General features: G+C 39.7%; 1 protein-coding gene across 1 annotated transcript in view; it reads left to right on the top strand.

Annotated features, from left to right (window-relative positions):
* Positions 1-609: 609 nt before the first annotated feature.
* The window catches only part of SHISA9 (shisa family member 9), a 247,412-nt gene continuing 227,135 nt past the window's right edge, over positions 610-20,886 (top strand). Inside the window, exons 1-2 of the mRNA XM_067551353.1 lie at positions 610-1,332; positions 8,332-8,459. Of these exons, the coding sequence (XP_067407454.1) occupies positions 719-1,332; positions 8,332-8,459 (742 nt within the window). The 5' untranslated portion in view covers positions 610-718. The remainder of the gene's footprint in view (positions 1,333-8,331; positions 8,460-20,886) is intronic.

Here is a 20,886-nt window from a genome sequence, read left to right as displayed (position 1 = left end):
GGGCTAGTGCAAACAGCCTCCTGCAGGCTCCTCAGTAGACGGATTTAGCTTTCCAAATCCGCATCTCCCTCGCTCAGACCCCCACTGTCCACCAAATCGGATTTTCCCCTTGTGACAGCGCTTGCCCGTCAGCTGGATGCTGCAGGGAGCCCGCGCGCCCCTCCTCGCTCTCCTGTGGACGCTGGCGGGATGCACCAGTCCCTCGTCTCAGGTGGGGTTTCATGGGCTCCTCTTCCGAGCGAGAGAGTTTTCTCGTAGGACGCGCCAGGCTTTCTAACGGGGCGCGGGAAGGTGGGTTTCCCTGGTGCCTGCAGATTTCACAAGGCAGCGCGAGCAGCTTCTCCCGGCTCCCCCTGCTCCCCTGCTCTGCAGAGCCCGCGCCTCACCCCTGTCGTCCCCTCCCGCCTCCCAGCCCTTCCACCCGCTCTCCGCAGCCCCACCGCTCCTTCCCCCCGGCCCTCCTCTCATCTCTGCCCCTCACTCACTCCCCCTGCCCCCTCCACCCCGCTCCACTCCTCCTCCTCGCTCCCAGTCTCCTGCACACTCCACTCTCTGTTCCACAAGTGCCGCTCACTTCGCTCTCCGCGCCGGGAGCTGCCGGGGCTGGGGCCCGCCCGGCAGGGGAGGCTCGGCGCCCCGCTCCTTCCCCTGCCCCTGCCAGTACCGGAGCGCGCCGGAGCGGGCTGAGCAAGCGCGTGGCCCCCGCCCGAGCCCCTGTATGTTCGGCTCCTGGCGCAGCGCAGCAGCCAGCAGCTTGAGCCGCGGCGGTGACAGCGGCGGCATCGCGGCGCCGGGGCTGGGAGGCAGGATGAAGGGCTTCATCCGGCTGGCCCTCGGGTGCTTGGTGGCGGACCTGCTCACGCTGGTGTGCCGGGCGCAGGAGAAAGCCGGCCAGCACCTGGGCAGCATCGTGGTGCTCTCTGGGGGGAACCACTCCAGCTTTGGGGAGCACGGCGACGCCTCGGAGGCCCCCCCGACCCCGGACTTTTGCCGGGGCTACTTCGACGTGATGGGCCAGTGGGACCCCCCGTTCAACTGCAGCTCGGGCGAGTTCGTCTTCTGCTGCGGCACTTGTGGCTTCAGGTTCTGCTGCAAGTTCAAGAAGACCAGGCTGGATCAAAACACCTGCACGAACTACGAGACGCCGGTGTGGATGAACACCGGGAAGCCTCCTGCCCGCATCGACGACCCCCTTCACGACCCCACCAGGGATAAAACCAACCTCATCGTCTACATCATCTGCGGGGTCGTGGCTGTCATGGTGCTGGTGGGCATCTTCACCAAACTGGGGCTGGAGAAGGCGCACCGACCGCAGCGGGAGCACATGTCCAGGTAAGGCTCAGCGCCAGCCAGCGGCGACCCCTCCCCCTCCCCAGAGACTATACAAGAGCCCATGTGTTGTTCCTGCTGCACACACAATGCTCGCCAGACTGAGCCGGTCTGCACGGCCAGGCTAGGCACTGGCAGACCAACTTTGGAGAGCAGAGCTGCAGGGCTGCCCCAGACCCGGCTTCTGACTCAAACTGCAGGCGCCGAGGAGCATCAGACGGCATCACTGAGACTGCCCAGATACTAACCCATTTTTAATCTGCAATGTTTACCCCCTCTCGCCAGTATTGTTCTTGGAACTATTGTCTAATAACAGAAAAGCCCAAACCAAATGCGGCATTTAAATCAGCCTCAAGAGGGGCTGCTGGGTCCCCCTGCCAACTGTTTCAAGCCCCTGAAAAGGTTTTTACTTCTCAACAACAGAAGGATGTAAACAATGTTATCCCTCCCTCCCTCTCCCACTGCAAAATGGTGTTGACAGGACTTTCCCTCCCCCATTCTCTTCAAGTGGGTGAGCTCTTTGTCACACAGATGAGGTTGGGGGATACAGAGGGAGAGACCAAAAGGGACCTATTGTAGAATTCCCAAGTCAAAATGTTTTAATGTAACCCAGCTGCCTGCATCTCAAGCATTTTTTTCCAGTTGCTACAGAGACAAAATGTAAGCAAATATGGAGTGTAAAAGTCTTTGGTGTGTGTGTGTTACACTCTGTGTAAATGCAATGGCTGGGTTACATCAAAGAGAACCTCCCCTCCCTAGAGTGAGGCATGCTGTGTACTTGCCTGCTCCAGGGACTGGCTGCCTGGTGGTGGGTAGGCAGGTGAGCAGCTCAGGACAGAGCCCAGTTGCTTTAACATCATACTTGAGCACCCAAATTGTCACAGCACTTCAGAATCAAAGGATAACATATTTGTCAAGTTTTCAATCTGTCTTATTCATTATGCTAATCCAGGCACAGAAAAGTAAAACAGATGGGGAAAGACATTTGCAGATTTTTTAAAAAAAAGGCAAATAGATCCATTAAAGAGTTTAAATTGATTCCAGCATCTCGGTCAACTTTGGAAATGAAATACAATTGCAAGAACGCCTTCTACCGGACATGCAGCGTGGCAGAAGGTTTTCTATCTCCCTGACTGGTGGTCGATAGAAATGGAGTAATTCACAATCAGAGCTTTAAAGGTTGGCTCAGGAGTCACCCTTGGAAAGATAGTTCAAGAGATCTACTCAACACCTGGAGCCTTATTTCTTGTCCAAGTTTCTGTATTGCTTTGTGATTAACAGCTTCCCCTGAAATGAACAGAGGAGCCACCAAAAATAGTGCTGCGAATGCATCACCAGTTCACTAGCAATTATTTGCTATTTATAAACTGGCTGATATGGATTCATTTTTACTACCGAGGAACAAAGCAGACTATAGAATTTTTAGTCAACTCAACACTATGTGTCGGTGTTAATTCTGGAGAGAATGTCTTAAGCAGGGTATAAATAGTAAGACATTTTAAGAATCCTCACCCATTAAATTGATAAAAAGAATACATGGATCCTGAAAAAATTGTATCTCCTCCACTGGATCTGTTAGCTGAAGCTTCACTAGAATAGATTTATTTCCCTCTGCCTCATTCCATTTCTGTAATGTCTACATGCAGGTAAAACAGCAGGTGAGTTTAGGCACTTCACTTGCCAAAAAAAGGGGTGGGGGAGAGAAAAGATGAAAACGGTGTATCCATCTCTGTTCAGCTCTTGCTAGATCAGTCACATTTCCAGCAATAGAAATATTTGGTTTAAAAAAACCTCTAAAAGGATATATCTATTTGCTCTCTGTCTATCAGATACAGGTGTTAAGGTAAGGTAAGGTGTTAAGATATTAGATACAGGTGTTAAGGGTTCTGAAATGATAGCCTATCCCTAAACCCATGGATACAGAATTATCGGGGATGGAATATCATTCTAAGCCCCTTCAGACCTGTATCTATATAGATTAGATTGCTGAAGTGAGGGTCAGAAAGGACAGTTGTTGCCCTGATTAGTTAATATTGTTCAAACTCATGTACTTTTTATTCATAGATTTCTCAAGGTATGATTATTTCAGAGGTTGTATGAACCTACAAGAGTCAGTATGATAATGGGAAAACAGACGCCCACTCAGTACACACAATGGATATTCTACAGCTGTTGGAAAATTGCTACAACTCTTTCAAAAGTTCTCATCACAAATGTACAGGGTGGGATTTTTAAAACCATCTAGGGAATTTGGATGCCTGATTTCATTTTCCCCACAGTACCTGAGATTTTTAGAGGCTGCCTAAGGAATCTAGAACCCCCGTTTCCTTTGCCATTAATTTTAATCTCTTTGTCCTCAACTTGTTTAACCAAAGCACCATATCCTGGCTCGCTTCAAATTGCTAGGATGTTCTGGGGAAGAAAGAGGGTGGTGCAGAGGTCTGCACAAAGTTTTACGATGTAAACATAAGTACTTGCTAAAAAGCATTTCATAGTACCAGTAAATAAGACACTATATATCCTATTTACATATCTATCTTCTTACATGGGACCAATCACCATGAGATCTACAAAAAAATGAATATGGCTTCCTATGCTCTTCCTACATTCAATTTCATTAAACAATTTTTTATAAAGCCCTGGTCATGAGTGAGTTAACTATGCCATGTTGAAATGTTGGACTTGATGTTAGAAATCCTGGTTAAAGATTTTATCCCACTATTTTTCATGGAGAAATCCTGGTTAAAGATTTTATCCCACTATTTTTCATGGAGAAATCCTGGTTAAAGATTTTATCCCACTATTTTTCATGGAGAGGTACGTGTTAATCCATTTTAGCTGGTAGTGAGAAGCACACAGAAGCTGATTTGCCTTTTATTCCCTCATTTGACAGTGTCTCATCTCACAGGCCAAACTGAGAATATGGCTAAGAAGGAGGGACACTATCCCTTTAGCTCTCTTATCTAGCTAATGGATATCTGAAATACTTGAATCCTTTTAACTTTACAAACAAATCCACCTACAGAAAGAGTGGCATTACTTATCAGAAATACAATACACAATATACTGGTGTGCTATTTAAATGCCTTTTTTATTATTAATGACCAAAATATGCAAACCTTTATTTTTAATCAAATTACACTGATGGAAAGCTACTTTTAAAGTTAATTTTTATATAAGCATTGGGAATTAGAATGTCTAATTTAGGGCTAGACTGTGCCACTCTTACTCATCTTGAATAGTCCTTTTTTATGCAGACAGTCCATGGATCTGCTAATAAAGTAAGGTACTTATGAGAATGAGGATGTCACAATTTGGCCATTAGATTTTGAAGAAAAAATGCACAGAATTATCAGATATGGTTTCTTTTACCATACATTGCACTCTGCTTGCTGTTCTGTGAAGACGTTTGTTTTGACATAAAATGGCCATTTTGAAATTTTATAAATTGTCAGTTAAAATGTAGAAAAAACATTGACAAAGTAAGCAGGTTTATTCAGTAAAAAGCATCAGAGTAATTCATACCTTCTTGGGGATGCTAAGTAGTTCCTGTAGTTTAGATAAACAAGGCCAAGTGTGACCCTTGTTACATTTTAATATTTTACTCTTTTTAGATTATGGTGTTGGGCAAAGGTGGAAGAAGATGTGGGGAGGGAGGAAGAAGGATGCTTCCTATAAGATGCTAAAGTATTGTGTATTCCTGATACCTAATGCTACCTCTTTGTCTTCTTTAGGTAAATTTGTTCAAAGTTAAGAGAATTAAAGGTTTCCTTTATCCATAGGTAAAGAAGGGGAAGTATGGTCCAAGAAAAGGAACTAGTGTTCAAGAAGAGCATTAATTCCTCCCTCTGAATCTTCTATCTCCTATGAGAGGGAGTAAGGTGGCGGTAGATGTGGTGGTGGTGGTGTTGGGAAAGACTTACGGTAGCAGCCCTTCTGAGGGAGATGGGGAAGCTGGGTAGCAGTGGAGAGTGATCTGTCTCCCAAAGGTGGTGCCCTAGGAGCTATCAGGATGCAGTTTGTGTTCATCAGAGCACTAGGCTCAACAGGATTTCTAGGCTGCAAAGCTGCATCCTTTTTACTGACAGTTCAAGCAGAGAAATATCACCCTTGAGGGGTAAACAGGAAAGGAACTCCACAAAGTGATACTTGCAGAGTTTCCAGTAGTCTTTACCTCTCCCCCACAGTCTGTAAATAAAAATGCAGCATCATATAATGCCCCAGTTCAAATGGGAGATGTGCACATAAATCAAGGGCAATAAAGGGTTCAAAGGCCAAAGTCTGCAATCAGATCTGCATTGTTATAGCTCCTGGTTTTGTTATAACTTATATGTTAGTGATAGTTTGAAAGCAGCCTCCTGAATATCTTATGAACCACCTGAAAGCAGCCTCCTGAATATCTTATGAACAACCTGAATTCTCCCACCCTCCAGAATGTGCTGAACTTCAAAAAGGAGTGTGCTTGGGGCCAAAAATAGTCTGGATTGCCAAAATGCTGAAATCCTTTGTGTGAAATTATTTCCCGGATTGGTTTTGACTCACTTTTGGAAGGAAAAAAATGACAACTAGCCTTTCATGAAATCACATCTGTATGAGCCTCTTCAAGCTTGTAGCCATAAGGGAATTGTCTGGCTAGATATGCTTATAACTTCTTAAAACAGCATTACAAATCCAAAGAGTAAAATATTACCATAAGAGATATCCTTTGATACTCCTTGGATAGCTTTGGGCTGAAGCTGATAGGTCGAAGACATTGCTCCATGTATGTATGATTTCCATCATTACCATTATAGAGGACCAACAACATCTCTATCTGATCTGAAGATTATCATCTCATCCTGTAGTATTCATTTTCTTCATTTCATTAAATGTGAGGCATATGTATAGTGACAATATAACTCCCTTATTTATTTCATTTCCCAGTGAGACCTGGACTGACACCTTCTTCAGATATTTATAAGATGGTACCATTCTATATTTTAAAGCACAATGGAAGTACAATACAGAAGCAAAGTCAGCAAGTGAAAAATTATATATGGGTAAAGAGTAAAGACACGGTCATACTTACTCAAATTAGCCAAATGCATGGAGGGAGAAGCCTTATCCAACAGCCTGGTGTGTCTACACAGAGTTACAGAAAAGCACGCACCCTATGCCAAGTATTTTATGTTGTCCTTGTGGTACACAAATATCCATTAACATTTTAAATTACATGAGAAAATCCTCAAAAGGATACAACGTGGCTCTTAATCTGTAATATTAATTAAGACAATTATATATAATATATATTTGATCTCCAATACACATCCCTTTTTTCTTGGATTCTATGAGGTGCTGAGCATTCTAAATTCACATTGATGTAAATGACCAATAAGTATCTTGCATGAGATGTTCAGATCCTTGAAAGATCAGGCTCTTTATTTGTATATTACAATATAAACGGACGTAATGTTTTGTTAAAAAACAAAACAAAAAAAAGACACCCTGCAGATAAAGAGGTTTCTTCAATTTGAACAGTAATTTTCTTTCTTTTGTCCTGGCCTTTGGTATTCTTAATGCCTGGTTGATTATTCAGCAATTAGTGAACAGGCAGATATTTTTGATTTAGTATTAGACAATCTACATGTGCCCGGTTATCTAAGGCTTGGATTTTAAAAGCAGTTTAATTCAATAGGAGTTGGACACCTAACTCCCTGAATCAAATTTGAAAATCCCAGCCTAGAATGGTGAAGACTTTGTTGGTATTTTCAAACACAGGGAATAGTTAATCTGGTAGCATGTGGGATGTTATTTAGAGTCTGTAATGAACAATATTTACAGTAACATCAAAGGCAATGAAAAGACTGTCTCTAAAAACCTGGTCTCCCAGACTTAGGAAATACTAATCTATGCATTATGAGATTACACCATTTTAACTCCAGAATGAAGGTGAGACGTGTCATTTGCACTTCTTCCTTTTCCAAAAATGTGTCCAGGTGCCTCTTGCGTTAATTTATAATGCTGGAATAGACAATTTGTTCTGTATAAATAAATTCTGCATTGGATACAAGTGTTCTCCCATAGTCCATAACTTGTTTTCAAACTGTAGTTTCTAATATAAACCTTTCCTTTCAGGATCATACTGTACATACCTCTGTGAGATCTCTGCTAGTGGCCTTTTTTCTCAGCTATGTAGGCCAACTCTGCTACTCTTGCTGTATAAATACTGCTTCATATTGAAATGTTGCCTCAGTAAAAATATCCACAAATGAGGGAACATACTGTGTATGTTATGTAGACCGAAGTATTGTATCTGCATTTTGAAAGCAAGATCCAACTCAACATTTCTCTGTCTATCTGTAACCCACACACTTACATGGAGTTATTATTTGATATTTCAAAATATAGCACATAGCAACCAGGAAAATAGCTGCTGTCACAGTGGTTCAGTGGAAAAGCTATACTGAATTTGGCTCGACTTTCATTAGTGAATTATTTATTTATTAATTTTAAAACCAGATGCAGTATCTAGAATACTGTATATAATTTTACACAAAATTAAACTAAATTGAGCATAGTGCCTAGTAAAAACATCCATTCCCTTAAAAAATGGCTTAAATGGTACAAATCTGGTGACAAAAGGAGGCATATAATGAACAGTGAGGTATAGAACGAATAAAAAAGACTTGCACTGAACTCTGAAGACATTAATAGCACATGCTATTTCATTCCTTTGTCTAAGTCCACGGCTTTTGTAGGGGGACAATTATTTTCTATGACACAGTAATGTATCAGCTACATATATGGCATACACGTAGGTGTCAGTCCTGCTCCTACTGAAATCAGTGGCAAAACTCTAGTTGATGTCAATGGAAGCAGGATTTGGTCAACTATTAAACTGTGACTGAAGTATGTACGTTGTAATGTATAATATAGAAAACTAAAAGGACTAGAGTATATTGCAACTGCATTATAGATTTTGCAACAGATTTATTCTAATTTAATTTAATTTTTATTGTTCAGGGCTCTTGCTGATGTTATGCGACCTCAGGGTCCTTGCACAACAGATCACATGGAAAGGGATCTAAACATTGTAGTTCATGTGCAACATTATGAAAACATGGAGACAAGGCCACCTGCAAATAATTTGCGTAAGTTGCATTATATTTTATCACTGTTTTGCCATGCTAGTGAATGAGATGATTATGATCAAAGAATATAGGATCTGCGTTCTTGTAAATCAGAAATATTCTTGTTTTATTGAATTAGATTACATCAAGGACTTTACATTGGCAAAATGGCATTTTCAACTGAACTGAAGTTAAATTATTACATTTATTTGGGATTAGTTTTGGTGGTTGGCTGACATTTATTTTATATCTCCATCTCTTTTAAAAAAAGGCATTTTCATTCAGTTCTCAGATTATGACCTGTTCAATGTTTCATTCTACTTGACAGAGAATACACAAGAAGCCAAGTTTACAGTAAGACTTACAGAATGTTTAATAAGGCTGTAAAGTCCAAAAAGAAAATGTTCTGTGTGTTTACACCACTTGCCCCACTGTAATGTCTGAACACGTTACAGAAATGCAGTTAGCAACATGACTGGCATTTGTTACACATGGGTCTCTCTCCGTTCCTTTTTCTCTCTCCAGAGCGATAATTATGGGAGGATTGTTTTATTCTATTTTTATTTTATTTTTAATTTAGTTTTTTTTAAAAATATGATATATTCACTTATTTTATAGCAACTGTGCTATGTCCTTGTATTATTGAAAGCAACATCGAAAAAGTGCATCTCACACTTGGTATGGAATGTGGCAAGGTTTCAGGTGGCTCTTAGATTCTGTGCGAGCTTGTTCCACAGTCTGGAACCAGCCCCTAAGAAAGCTCTTTCTCTTGCACAGATTAGCTTTCCCTTTCTGCTGGGCAGGTCTCTCTGTGTGTATGTATTCAAATTTAAGGAGTTTGTGAAAGAAAATAGCATAACTCAGAAAAGTGGGCTACAATGGAAAGTTTCTTTCTCTGTTGTGTATCTGCAATGTGCATTTTAGTTCAAAAGTATTATGGATTTACTTCTTGGTGTTTACTTAGTGTATATATAAGTATATTTAGATCGCCGGCTAATTTTTTCTTTCCTATGTTTTTCTACAACTATATAGAGCTGACAGCTTGACTGTCTTTGGCTAAGGAAATAGGTTTTGCTTGGATCATACTGTACAATTGTTTTGAAGCCATATCATACCATTCTCTGGTAAAACCAGTGGAGGGGATGCCAGAGAACCCAGATATATAATGGCATTTCTGATAAATACTCCCCTTTGGGGTTGTGGTGGTGAAGGCTAAATGTGATTTTCACTTGTGTGGATACCAGGTATCAAGAGAAAGCAAAAGCGCCACCTTACGTTGAAGCTACTATGTTCAGTGAAGCCTGGCCTCCTTTATAATTTGACTGCATAGCTTCCTAAGAAATGACTTACACACATGGCTGTGTTACTCTTCTGAACCATTCAGACAGGAAAGTACTGAGCTTTACAGACGCACCTACTAGCCCATGGACATCCACTCAAAAATACACCAGTTCCCAAAAGGGAATTTATACTCCTGTCCCAACCAAAGGAGCCTTAACTACATGGAGCACATGTGAGCTTTCAAAGGTTTGATGGAAAGATGGGAGTGTAGCCACAGCATCTGTCCCTGCACTCCATGTACCAATTCTATGCTGTTTGGTCTTCTCTGAATAAAAGGAGAGGCACATCCTTCTGGTGATCAGATTTTCAAGCAGGGAAGGTGCACAGTGGTAAAGCAATTGGGTGCAACCTCACTCACCCCCATATGTTAAAATAATGCTAAGAAGCTAGGTAACAGACAAAAAGCCAGGAAATGCACAACTTCTTGTTTCATTGCTTATTTCTAGGTATTTCAGAAATCTTAACACTTGGCATTTAATCTACAGTACCTCATCTACTGCAATCTATAAGCACAACACAGCATATCTTTATTAACCCCATTGTATTTCTTGGATTTATCAGTTTTAGGCACCCTATTTAACTCACTGAGACTACATTTGCAGAATTGAGGACTGAGTTAGTTTCTTAATGGTACATTAGACTTCATGGGGCTAATCCCCAACTGGTTTAAGATATCATAGACCCTTTACACCAGCTGAGTATCTGCCCCTTTGTATTTCATTTTTTTTTATTTTTTATGTTACATAAGGAAATGGAAATGAAATCTGAAAGTTATGCAGACGTTGGCATGCTATTCTTGTCAGGTTTATCATGGAGTTACATATATAATAAACATGTTTAAAATTGTTTAACTGATAAATCCTCATTGCTTTTGTTGCCATTATAATGAGTCATGAAAATACATACTTAGACAAAATGGGATTAAGCCACTCAACAGAATTAACTAGTGCTTTTGGAACTATTACATTCTGTTGAGTGCATATGTATTTACACTGTAGGATACAGAGTGAAATCCTTTTTGAAAAGTATTTATGTGAATTAGCAGAAGCCAGTTTTCTAAGTCAAATATCTTAGCAATTTGAAATGTTTATGAAACTAGAAAATTTGGTGGCACAGACAGCAACCTATAACAGTATAGCATTATCCAGTGCCAATGTTAAAATAAATGAGCAACCTTTTTTTAGTATGTTTTGCAAGCAAATAAATCTGAAACTCATATATGGCTTTCATAGATCTATCACAAGTTACTACATATGCAGAACAGAAGAAGTGGTACAAAATTACTGCATCAGATGCTGATTTTTATAGTAGTAGTTCTTTCAAGTTGCAACCTTCAGGAACACCTCAAACTGAGACTGAAAATTGCAGTTACAAGCTCACTGAAGTCATCCCTTCTGTATTGTTCCATGATGCGAGAAGGCAGGGAGTAGTTTCATAGCCTCTATGTACTTCTTTTTTGAAAATTTATTTCAAATATACTAAAGATGAATTGTTAAAGGCAAAGTGTTATTCAAAAATATTCTAATTTGAGTGATTATTCATTTGCTCTTTCTGATCTCTTGAAATACTATTTTGCTGATGCTGCCAAACCATAGTGAAGCTGTTTTCAGAAAGAAGACGTCTATCAAAATGAAATATCTTGCATGAACTCTGACATTGAAAAAGACTATGCTTAAGCCTCTAGACCAGTGGTTCTTAACCTTTCCAAACTACTGTACCCCTGAAGCCTGAGTCCCACCCCCACGGGGCTGAGGCATGTAACTTAGTTTCATGGCGCCCCTGTGGCTCCAGGCAATTGCCTTTCTTGCCACCCCCAATACCAGCTCTGCACTTGCGACCCCTCTAAAACCCCAGGTTAAGAAACACTGCTCTAGACTACTTTTTACTAAAGAAAAAGGATTTTCTAAGCAGCTGGCAGATAGCACTGCTACTTCCAAAATTAGGAATCTAACAAAAGGCTAAATTCCTTCAGAATAAGTGCAAAATGTTTCCATGTCTCTGCATCCCAGTGGTTTGTAACTTAACTTGGTTTGCCATCCTTCCTTTTCTGAATATCCATGTTGGTGGATCTGGTGAAGGACAGACTTTTGTCCTGTGCACACCTGAATCCAGACAGGCTAAATGCTTACTGCTTAACCCTACTTTGACCTTTAATGGTCGTTACTGTCCATATTTCTCTTCTGGTAATGTGCCTTATTTTCTATTAAAGCCAAAACAGCGTCCCACATTTTCCTTCATCAACTTGCATTAGCACTGAATAGTGCATTGACAGTGAACACAAATATTCACCAAATAATGTAGCATTCAAGGGACTTAATAGAAAATATTAACGAACATTAATTATTGGATAATTCTAAATATTTAAAATTTAGATATTTGCAAGTCAGGGAAATATTAAACCTTGTTGCAAAATCTTGTGTTATGTTTTTGTTAATTTCTTTTTAACTTTCAAAATTCTTAAAAGAGCAGCAGCAGCACAGTGGATCAATCTTCTTTTGCCATATTTTCCCCATTGATTACTATGTTAGGAGTTGGTAATTTATTTAACTTGTCAAGATCATAACATTGATGCAGTGTGAATCAGGAGTCGCTGAAGCTATGCTCCTCATCTCTGGAACATGCTTCCCACTATTATTCCTAAATCTCAGTCTGACAGCATAGTGCTTATGCTGGTGCTACCCACTGTTTTATAGATTAGCAAAATCTCAGTTCCCATGTCCACAGAATTTACTCACCATGAAGTAGGCAACCACCTTCCTAGTGCATTGATAGGAACCTGCAAATTCCCTCAGCTACAGATGGTTTAAAAGGGAAGCCACTTCTAGATTATGGATTTTTTCGGAGGTAAAAATGTTTGTTTAAATTGCTTAAATTTTAATTGAGTTGGGAGAGTTATGGGTTATTTTCCCATTTAAAAAAAATTTGTTATAAAATTACAGGAATGTGTAAGTGAAAGTGAATTGACAGTGCTTATGTGAAGGATATATTTTGTCATGCTGTAATAAGTGGCCAATGTTATAATGGCCAAAGATTTTGATTCCATATAGTGGTGATTATAAAGGAGTTTCAATATTTTGAATTCTGTTTACTGCATAACCTTGTATATTTTACAGTTGTTATTCTAAACAGTGATAATACATTTCTGTGACAGCTGTGTTAAAAGTTCAGTTTTGTTGCTGTTTCCATTGGGACACTGGATATTTAAAAAGAGGATGATTCTTTTGAAGCTATTATGTGTTAGAATAACATATTCCATACTGTTGTGTTCAGTTAGACTGTGAAACAGTAACTTAGAATGTGAACTTTGAACTGTATTTTATCTACATTTGTTCTGCTCATGGGGAATGCCATAAGCAGGCAGAAGAAATGTCCCCGTAAAGATAACCTGCCACAGTGCCTTGATCCAGAAGCTAGCAGGAGAGGAGCCGGGGAGTAGAGGCAAATGTTTGGCAAGTCTCAATCCTGGAGCTGGTATGTGCTCCTGTGGAATATTGCGGAGCAGTCTGGGGGAAAAAGCCAGCCTACGTATCTCATTGATTTGGAGCTGAGCGCAGCTACTGATATTTCTAGTGGTTGCCTTAGCCACACTAACATCTAATTTATATGTGTTGGCTCATATAGCTCCCTCAAAACTTTGACGAGATGCCATTACCCTCAAAACTGTGGGGAGGGCTATGATGGATGAAAGTAACCTGCTGCACACCTGGCTGACAATAGTTCCAATATATGTAAATAAACAATGCACACTTCCTATAAGAACTGCTTGGCTCCAGAAGAAAACACACACATCTGCAGTTCCTGCTGACTTGTTCTGATTGACATTGCAACATCCATTCTTGGTGGCCATTCATGCACTCATGTCCAGTGCTGCCAGCCTAGCGCCAATATTGGATGAACAATGGCATATCAGTGTCAAGGGGTATGTTCTTGCAGAGTGGCAGCAACTCTGGCATAGAGAGACAGGCATGATGAATTTCAGAAGCTCTAACTTTTATGCACCTGTTAGTCTGTTAAGTGTAGTCCAGGATTTGCATCCCAGGTTGCAAACTGGAACTGCTAGAGTCGCTGCAACAATGCAGAAATTTTGGCTTAGTCCACTCTTCTCTGGGACTGTGAGATCACAAGGCAGATGATCAAACATGGTGGAGGACTACACAATTACAAGATTGGAGGGTGGACTGTAATATCTTGCTACCCTTGATGATGCAGCAGTTAGATGGCTGAAAAATTTAGATATTGACTTGGGACACGTACAAAAGAAGACGTTTTCAAATAGTAATCAAAAGATGCTGACATTCTGGATAATCATTGTGTTAAGGCCTCCTAACATAAGACTGGTAAAAAATTCTCTTTCAAAAACTGATTTTTTGGTATGAAAATTGGTTTTTCAGCTAAATGAAAATTTTTGCTGAAAGTTTTTTTCTGTGAAAAATTTTGACTGTCAAACAAAGCAACCAACCAAGAACATGAAAACTGAGAATGTTTTGGGTTTTCAATGAAAAGTCAAAAGCATCTGAAGACAGAAACCCACAGCTTTTATAGTAAACTTGCAGCACATATCAAAGTTGGCAATAACTTTCAGGGCCTCCTTTCCAAAATGCAAAATCTGAGGTTCTGTGGAAAACTGAGTGGCTCACGCAGAAGCACAATTACTGTGACTGCATACACAAAGCAGGTATTTGTACACACAAATGGCAAGTTAGTGGACAACTGTCCATTTGTTCATGCAAAATCAGGTGACATACATGCAAAATCATTTTTTATTTTAAACATGGTCCTGTGATCATGCCATTTTGAAAATTAAGTGTTCAGTGTCATTACATGACAAAATCCAATCTACAAATATAAAATAGTGACAGATTGACATTTTAAAAACAGCCAAGTAGCCTCAAATACACTTTTTACTTGTTCAAAAGCAAGTTGAATCAAAAATTGATCAGTTGGAGAGGAAACATAGCTTAGTGGCTAAAGAGCAGTGTAGGGTGTCAGGAGAGTTGGGGTCTATCCCCAATTGTGCCATAGATGGCACTGTAATATTATTGTTTAATTCACTATGAAAATATTTTCAACTGGTCTGCCAGTTGATGACATACCTTTTTTCTTCTTTGACATTTTTGATGGAAACAAACAAAAAATGAAGAAACCCTCACTTTTGTTCTCTAAGGCTAGTAGTTAAAGTTAAGTAAATTCTTATGTGTTATACTGAATAGGGATGCTGTCCTGAATTGGGTCTGATAAGAAGAATTGGTGGGAAGTTCACTGCAAAATATGTTTTTGCAATATTCAGGCATATTAATAGAGTGAACTATATTCTATACAAGTACAATTTATTTGAGAATATATTGAAGCAACATTTATAATGGTTCTGATGTTACTCCCAAAGGAAATATTACTGTGGCCACCAGTGACAGCAGGATCAGCACTTATGTCAGTTGTTTGGTGCTGAGAGAAAAAGTTAGGATTTGCAAGAATTTTCAGCAGTTGTCTATATTTATTTAGCATGCCTAAGCAATAAATAAAACACTTCTTTGGCAAATGAGTTATTTTTATGTTTAAAAAATACATTTGGAACAAAAATATTTTCTTCAGATGATTAATTAAATCCTGATATATTTCTAGAATATTTTTGCTTATGCATAAATCCTATTGTTGCTAATAGGAAATAAGTATGCAGACATCATGAAGAGACTACATTTTAGAGCAGAGCAAATGGGTGCTACTCCTGTAAATGGAAAGTTCTTGGAGCATCAATACTATGTAGTTAATTTGCTGACATGGTAACTGTTGAACATTTAATTGCATAGTTAATTAACTTGCCGTTATTGAGAATTTGCAAAGTTATTATTCTGGGTAAAATACTGTCCTTGATCTGGGCCTTGAACTTTCATTGTCATCTATGTTTTGATATATGGAAATACACAAAGGAATGAGTACATGATTATTTGTATCCTCTACTCAGAATTCAGGCTATGTAGTTACAGTAAAACATTCTCCTGGGCCTGGTTATGCACATGGCTCTTGCCCACAGGAATTGGAGTGTATTCTCCATATGATCTCTGGTTGCTCAACTTCTTCCACACAGAAGATGCAAGTGGAGTCCAAGAACCTGGTCTTTACTGTCAAGAGTACACCCTCATCTGCTGAGCAAGAAGAGGGAGGATAACAGGAGGTGTTGAGCCACCAAAGGGGTATCAGAGGTTAGCCAGGTGATGGGGGTTCCACTGAAAGTGCCCTGGAATTATTGATGCAGGGGTCAGAGTTAGAGAAGAATGAGGGAGAGTGAAACTGCTTCGGTATATTCACAGGGTGCAGCACTGGCATGCTTGTGAGAAGCCAGAGTGCTGTGGATTGGAAAGGGGACTGAATACCTCAGTATGGGGAATGGATCGTGGGCTGCTGACTTGGAAGAGGTTCTACAGTGTGATTGGGAGTGGGAAAGCGATGAGTTAGGAAGGAACAAGAACAGGGCAGCTGCTGCTGTTGTGGATGGGACAGACGGAGATGGGGCTGTATTAGTTTTTTGATTTCCTATTTTGCTCATATATCACAATAAATTAAAAGTTTTCACTAACTGCTGATAAATAGTAAAACCAAATAAGCCTTCAGATAATGCCAAACGTATGAAGTAAAAGGGAAGACAGGTGAGTTTACAGAGAGGACATGCTCACTTATCCATTTAAATAATCATGTAAATTAAAATTAATCAGAGAAAGAATGAAGTACTCTACCAAGGAGATTTTATGCAGCATTGTATATCATTGATAATCACCAGTTTGGAGCTAAATATGGATGAAGGTGTTGGGCCAGGCACAGCTAATCACAGCTGCCTGCAGGTTCTGGATACCAGGTAAGGAATAAAAACACATCTGCACCAATTAGGTACACTTATCTTTAATCATGTCTTACACTCCAAACAGCAGAGGGAGACCCTAACACTCTGCTAAACAGTTGCAGGGGAGTGCCAAGCAATCCAAGTGGGTTCATGGCGGAGTCTCATTGCGTAGCTTGCAATTTAAGCTTTTATATACAGCATAACATATTTACTCTAGGGAACAATAAGCATTGGCTAAATTACAACACATGACCTTCTTCCCCCTCGTCCTCTTCCTTGGCACTAAAGCAAGTTACATAACGGGTTGTGAAACTGGTCATATAACCTGTTTACTGTGCACCCAATCCTGACCAAACCGGTCCTTACCAGACCCGCCACATCACTATCTCCAGCGCGTCACAACATCTTCTGTGGCCTACTGCTACAGAAAGGTTTCATAGGCCCTCAAAGGTCTCCATAGATTTGGGTGATTTCTCATTTGTCATCGTTCTTCTAGTCCATTTTTTATAATCTGCTCTCTTTTTCCCCTTCAGCGTGCACAGAAGCCATTGATAGTACCAAAACCATTGATGGTACCAGCTGTTTCTGATACTCAACAGTAAAACTCTATTGTTGTAAAACTTAAGTCTCATACAAAAAGCAGGTAAATTTAAACAAACAAACAAAAAAATCCCAAATACTTCAGCTAAGTAGAACAATTAACTGGAAGTGAAAATATTGCAACAATGATCCCATGCTGCAACCTCTTATGCCTGTGCTTAACTCTTAAGCATGTGAGTAGTCTCCTTGACTTAAAGTTAAGCATGTACATATATGTTTGCAATATTGGTAGTCAATTTAGAAATTTAAATTTAAGCCTTAGTCATTACTGTCATTTTGTAAGAAATTGTTTTACTGGGGCTTACACAACCTAGCGGGAAAACAATTTAAAACTATTTCTAAAGATCAGCTACTTCAAATAATCTAGACTAACTGATGCATCAAAACGCCTATGCAAAAAATTTCAACAGTTAAGGTAGCCCTGGCATATGGAATACGACTACTTACTGCATTTTGGCTATCGACAAGGAATGGATAAACTCCCCTTTTATATCATTCACCCTGCAGAACAAATATATCCTCTTCCAAGAAAAATCTACAACCACCAGCAGCAGCAGCAACCAAAAGAGCACAGTATTTTTTTTATGTTTTGTAGTTTCTGACAGGTTAAAGCCACAATCTGCATTTTCACAACTACCTAGAGACCACTTTTTAAGCTACTGTAAATTCATTTCCAGCTCCTGACTTCCATTTAAATTATGCACATACAGTGTGACTTCAAAGCATTTGCAGATTGCTGATGGGTTTTTTGTTGATATAATTGTGGTTACAGAGATGAATATGAGAAATCCAAGCCTCCCATGTTGGAAGCACAAGCTTCCAATCTAAAATTACAGTAAGTGAATGTGCACTTCATTGATCTCCTACATGATTCAATCAGTCATTGTAACTCAGTGTTTAATTAGTTCTGAATTTGTGTTAACCACTTTCTGTTAATCATTAATATAAAATGTAACTAGTTTACATTTCATATTTTAATACAGATATATTAGACTGTTTTATAATAAGATGTTATGAACCTTCCTGAAAAACCAGTAAGTATTTTCAAAGAAGTTAATGATTGTCACAGTTCAGGGCCACTGCACTTGTATTCCCCCTCTGTGATGCAGCAAAGGCACCCATTCTCAGACTTCCAGCACCCCAGGCCTCTCTTTGCTTACCAGGGTTTTTCTAAGCTGTACAGTTCCCTTCCTACTTTATTCTTCCCTAGCAAGGGAAACTGCCTAAACAGGACTGCATCTGTGCTTTGCTTATTCTTTGAAGGCAATAAACAGTGTAATTACCCACAGTTAAATTACCTCATCGCTATTTCTAAGCAGCCATACTTATTCTTAAAATAAAAGAATTACAGAGAAAACATGTTAAAAACAATAAAAGAATCTACACACATACTAATAAGCTTACCAGAGATCAAGCACACCCCCAACTTCAACAGGAGTTCTGGCAGGTATCAATCCTTCCAACTCTTCCCTAAGGATTAAGGCCTTCCTCTCGGATGGAAGGTCATACTTGGTTTGCTGGATCAGAATGAAGAATCTAAGACAGTTTTAACTCAGGCTATTTATCGAAAAATCCTTTGTTTTTTGGTCCCTGGAAAATCCAGTTTGAAGAAGTATATGCCAGCCTCTCCTGGAGGTATTATAATCTAAGTGAACTTGTCTAACCACCCCCACTCTTCTTAGTTCTTGGTGGATTGTGGTCCTCCACCCCCATGAAATTACATACAATCCTGTCAATACTATATAAACATTTGTATTTTTAATACAATGAACTCCTAAAATACTTCATTCAGTAATGAATAACAATTCAATAGTTTGTCTGGGATTGAAAGATATTATTATATCTGTCACACATCAAAGCAGAAAAGATCTTATCAGTTTATTGGGGGGGAGTGGGCAAAGTAGGACAAATATGTCATTAAGCAGTGACTACATCCATTAACTTAAATTTTAATGTTAAAAGCAGAAGTATGGTCTGTATTGGTGTTTTTAAAAATATTGGTGTTCAATGCACCATAATGACATTGCATTGATAATTAGGGAACTGGGGGAGCAGAGCCTCATATGGTGTAATTATCCTAATTCCATTGATTTTAATAGAACTATGACAATTTATACCAACTGAGGATCTGCCCCCAATCTGACAGTAAGGCCACCAATCTTGCAGAAAATTACCCATGCGATTAACTCTATACACAGTGAATCGTCCTGTTGACTTCAAAAGGATGAATCCAAATCACAGTACATATAGTTAAACACACGTGTAAATCTTTGCAGGACTGGGGCCTAATTTTGGTGGAGTGAGGACTACAGGATTGTGTCCTTGGTGTGAAGTCAGCACTGTGCACCAAAAGTTGCTCCAGTAGGCTCTATGGATTTCTTCTTGATTTTAAAATGTGTCTTGTCAGCTATGATTGATCAATCAGTTAGACTTCTTGGGAAATTAGTGAGAATGGTATTATATTTTTTTGCAGGGGTTATCACATTCATTCATTTAGGGCTGGATTCAAATTTCATTGAAGTCAGTGGAATTTGGATTGAAAACATGGGTTTCCATTGACTTCAACATACCTGTGACAATTTATACCAGCGGAGGATTTGTTTGTGACAAGGTCTGCTATTCACCGCTAGGGTGCCCCCTTTTGGCTCATCTGGGGATTAGATCTCATCCAGTCTCATGCAACCTCCTTTGGTTGCTTACCTCATGGTCTCTCTCTGGTGTCAGATTACTCATTCTTCATGACTCAAGGTGCTCCCTCTTCATGGTTTAAAGCTTTGGTCTGGTCACTATAGCTTTCCCACTGAACAAACTGTTTCAGGCAGTCTTCAGCTACTGAGGCGGTGCCACTTCCCCAGTGGCTAATAGGGGAACCCAGGCCTGCCCACTACTCTGGGTTCCAGCCCAGGGACCCTATGACTAGCAACCACAGTCTACATAGTCCAAGACCCTGTTGCTGCTTCTCTAGACTCCTTTCTACTTTTCCTTATCTTTTAGCCCATCCCTGCATTAGCACTTGAGCTTCCTCTGCTCCCTGTAGCTACTTCACCCGCTCTCAATAGTCCAAGTCAGGATCCTAGGACTCACTCTCCCTTTAGACCTCCTCTTTGTCTCTTGCCAACTCCCATCCTCTCTGGGGAGTGACCACAGTGGTGTCTTCTCTTTATGCCTGTCCCAGTTCCATTTCCAGCTGGGCTTTGTCAGCTGTTGGGCATTATCAACCCTGATTCTCCTCCAGGTACACCCTGTTACAGGCTTAACTGGTCCATTTTATATAGTCAGGCTTTGTGAGGGGTAAGAGACCCCATCACATTGCCACTATGTGATCTCTACCATTAAAAACTTCAGAATGTACAAGAAAGGTCCTTTTATTGGGCTGTCTATTACCTTCTTTATTATGCAATATGAATATATTTTTCTCCATTTGATATATAATCATTTGTCTATAGCAATTTTAATTTTCAAATAAATTTGGCATATTTTAATAAAATATTTAACAATGTAAAAAGGTATTTGAGAGAGATTCAACCATGTTAATTAACACCAATTTATTTAATTTTGTGGTAATTAAAATTACAGTATTATAAATTCTGTTCTTAAAAATCTATTTAGCATAAATTTTACAGTTTATAATACAGTTTAATTAAAATATTGAATGTCTCATTAATAAAACAAAAA

The sequence above is a fragment of the Emydura macquarii genome, unplaced genomic scaffold, assembly GCF_026122565.2.
Source record: "Emydura macquarii macquarii isolate MOO-44397 ecotype Brisbane River unplaced genomic scaffold, CSIRO-AGI_Emac_v2 contig_1348, whole genome shotgun sequence".
In the NCBI taxonomy this organism is placed as follows: domain Eukaryota; kingdom Metazoa; phylum Chordata; order Testudines; family Chelidae; genus Emydura; species Emydura macquarii.
The sequence above is the reverse complement of the archived record's forward strand: the minus strand, read 5'-3'. Positions and strand labels throughout refer to the sequence as shown.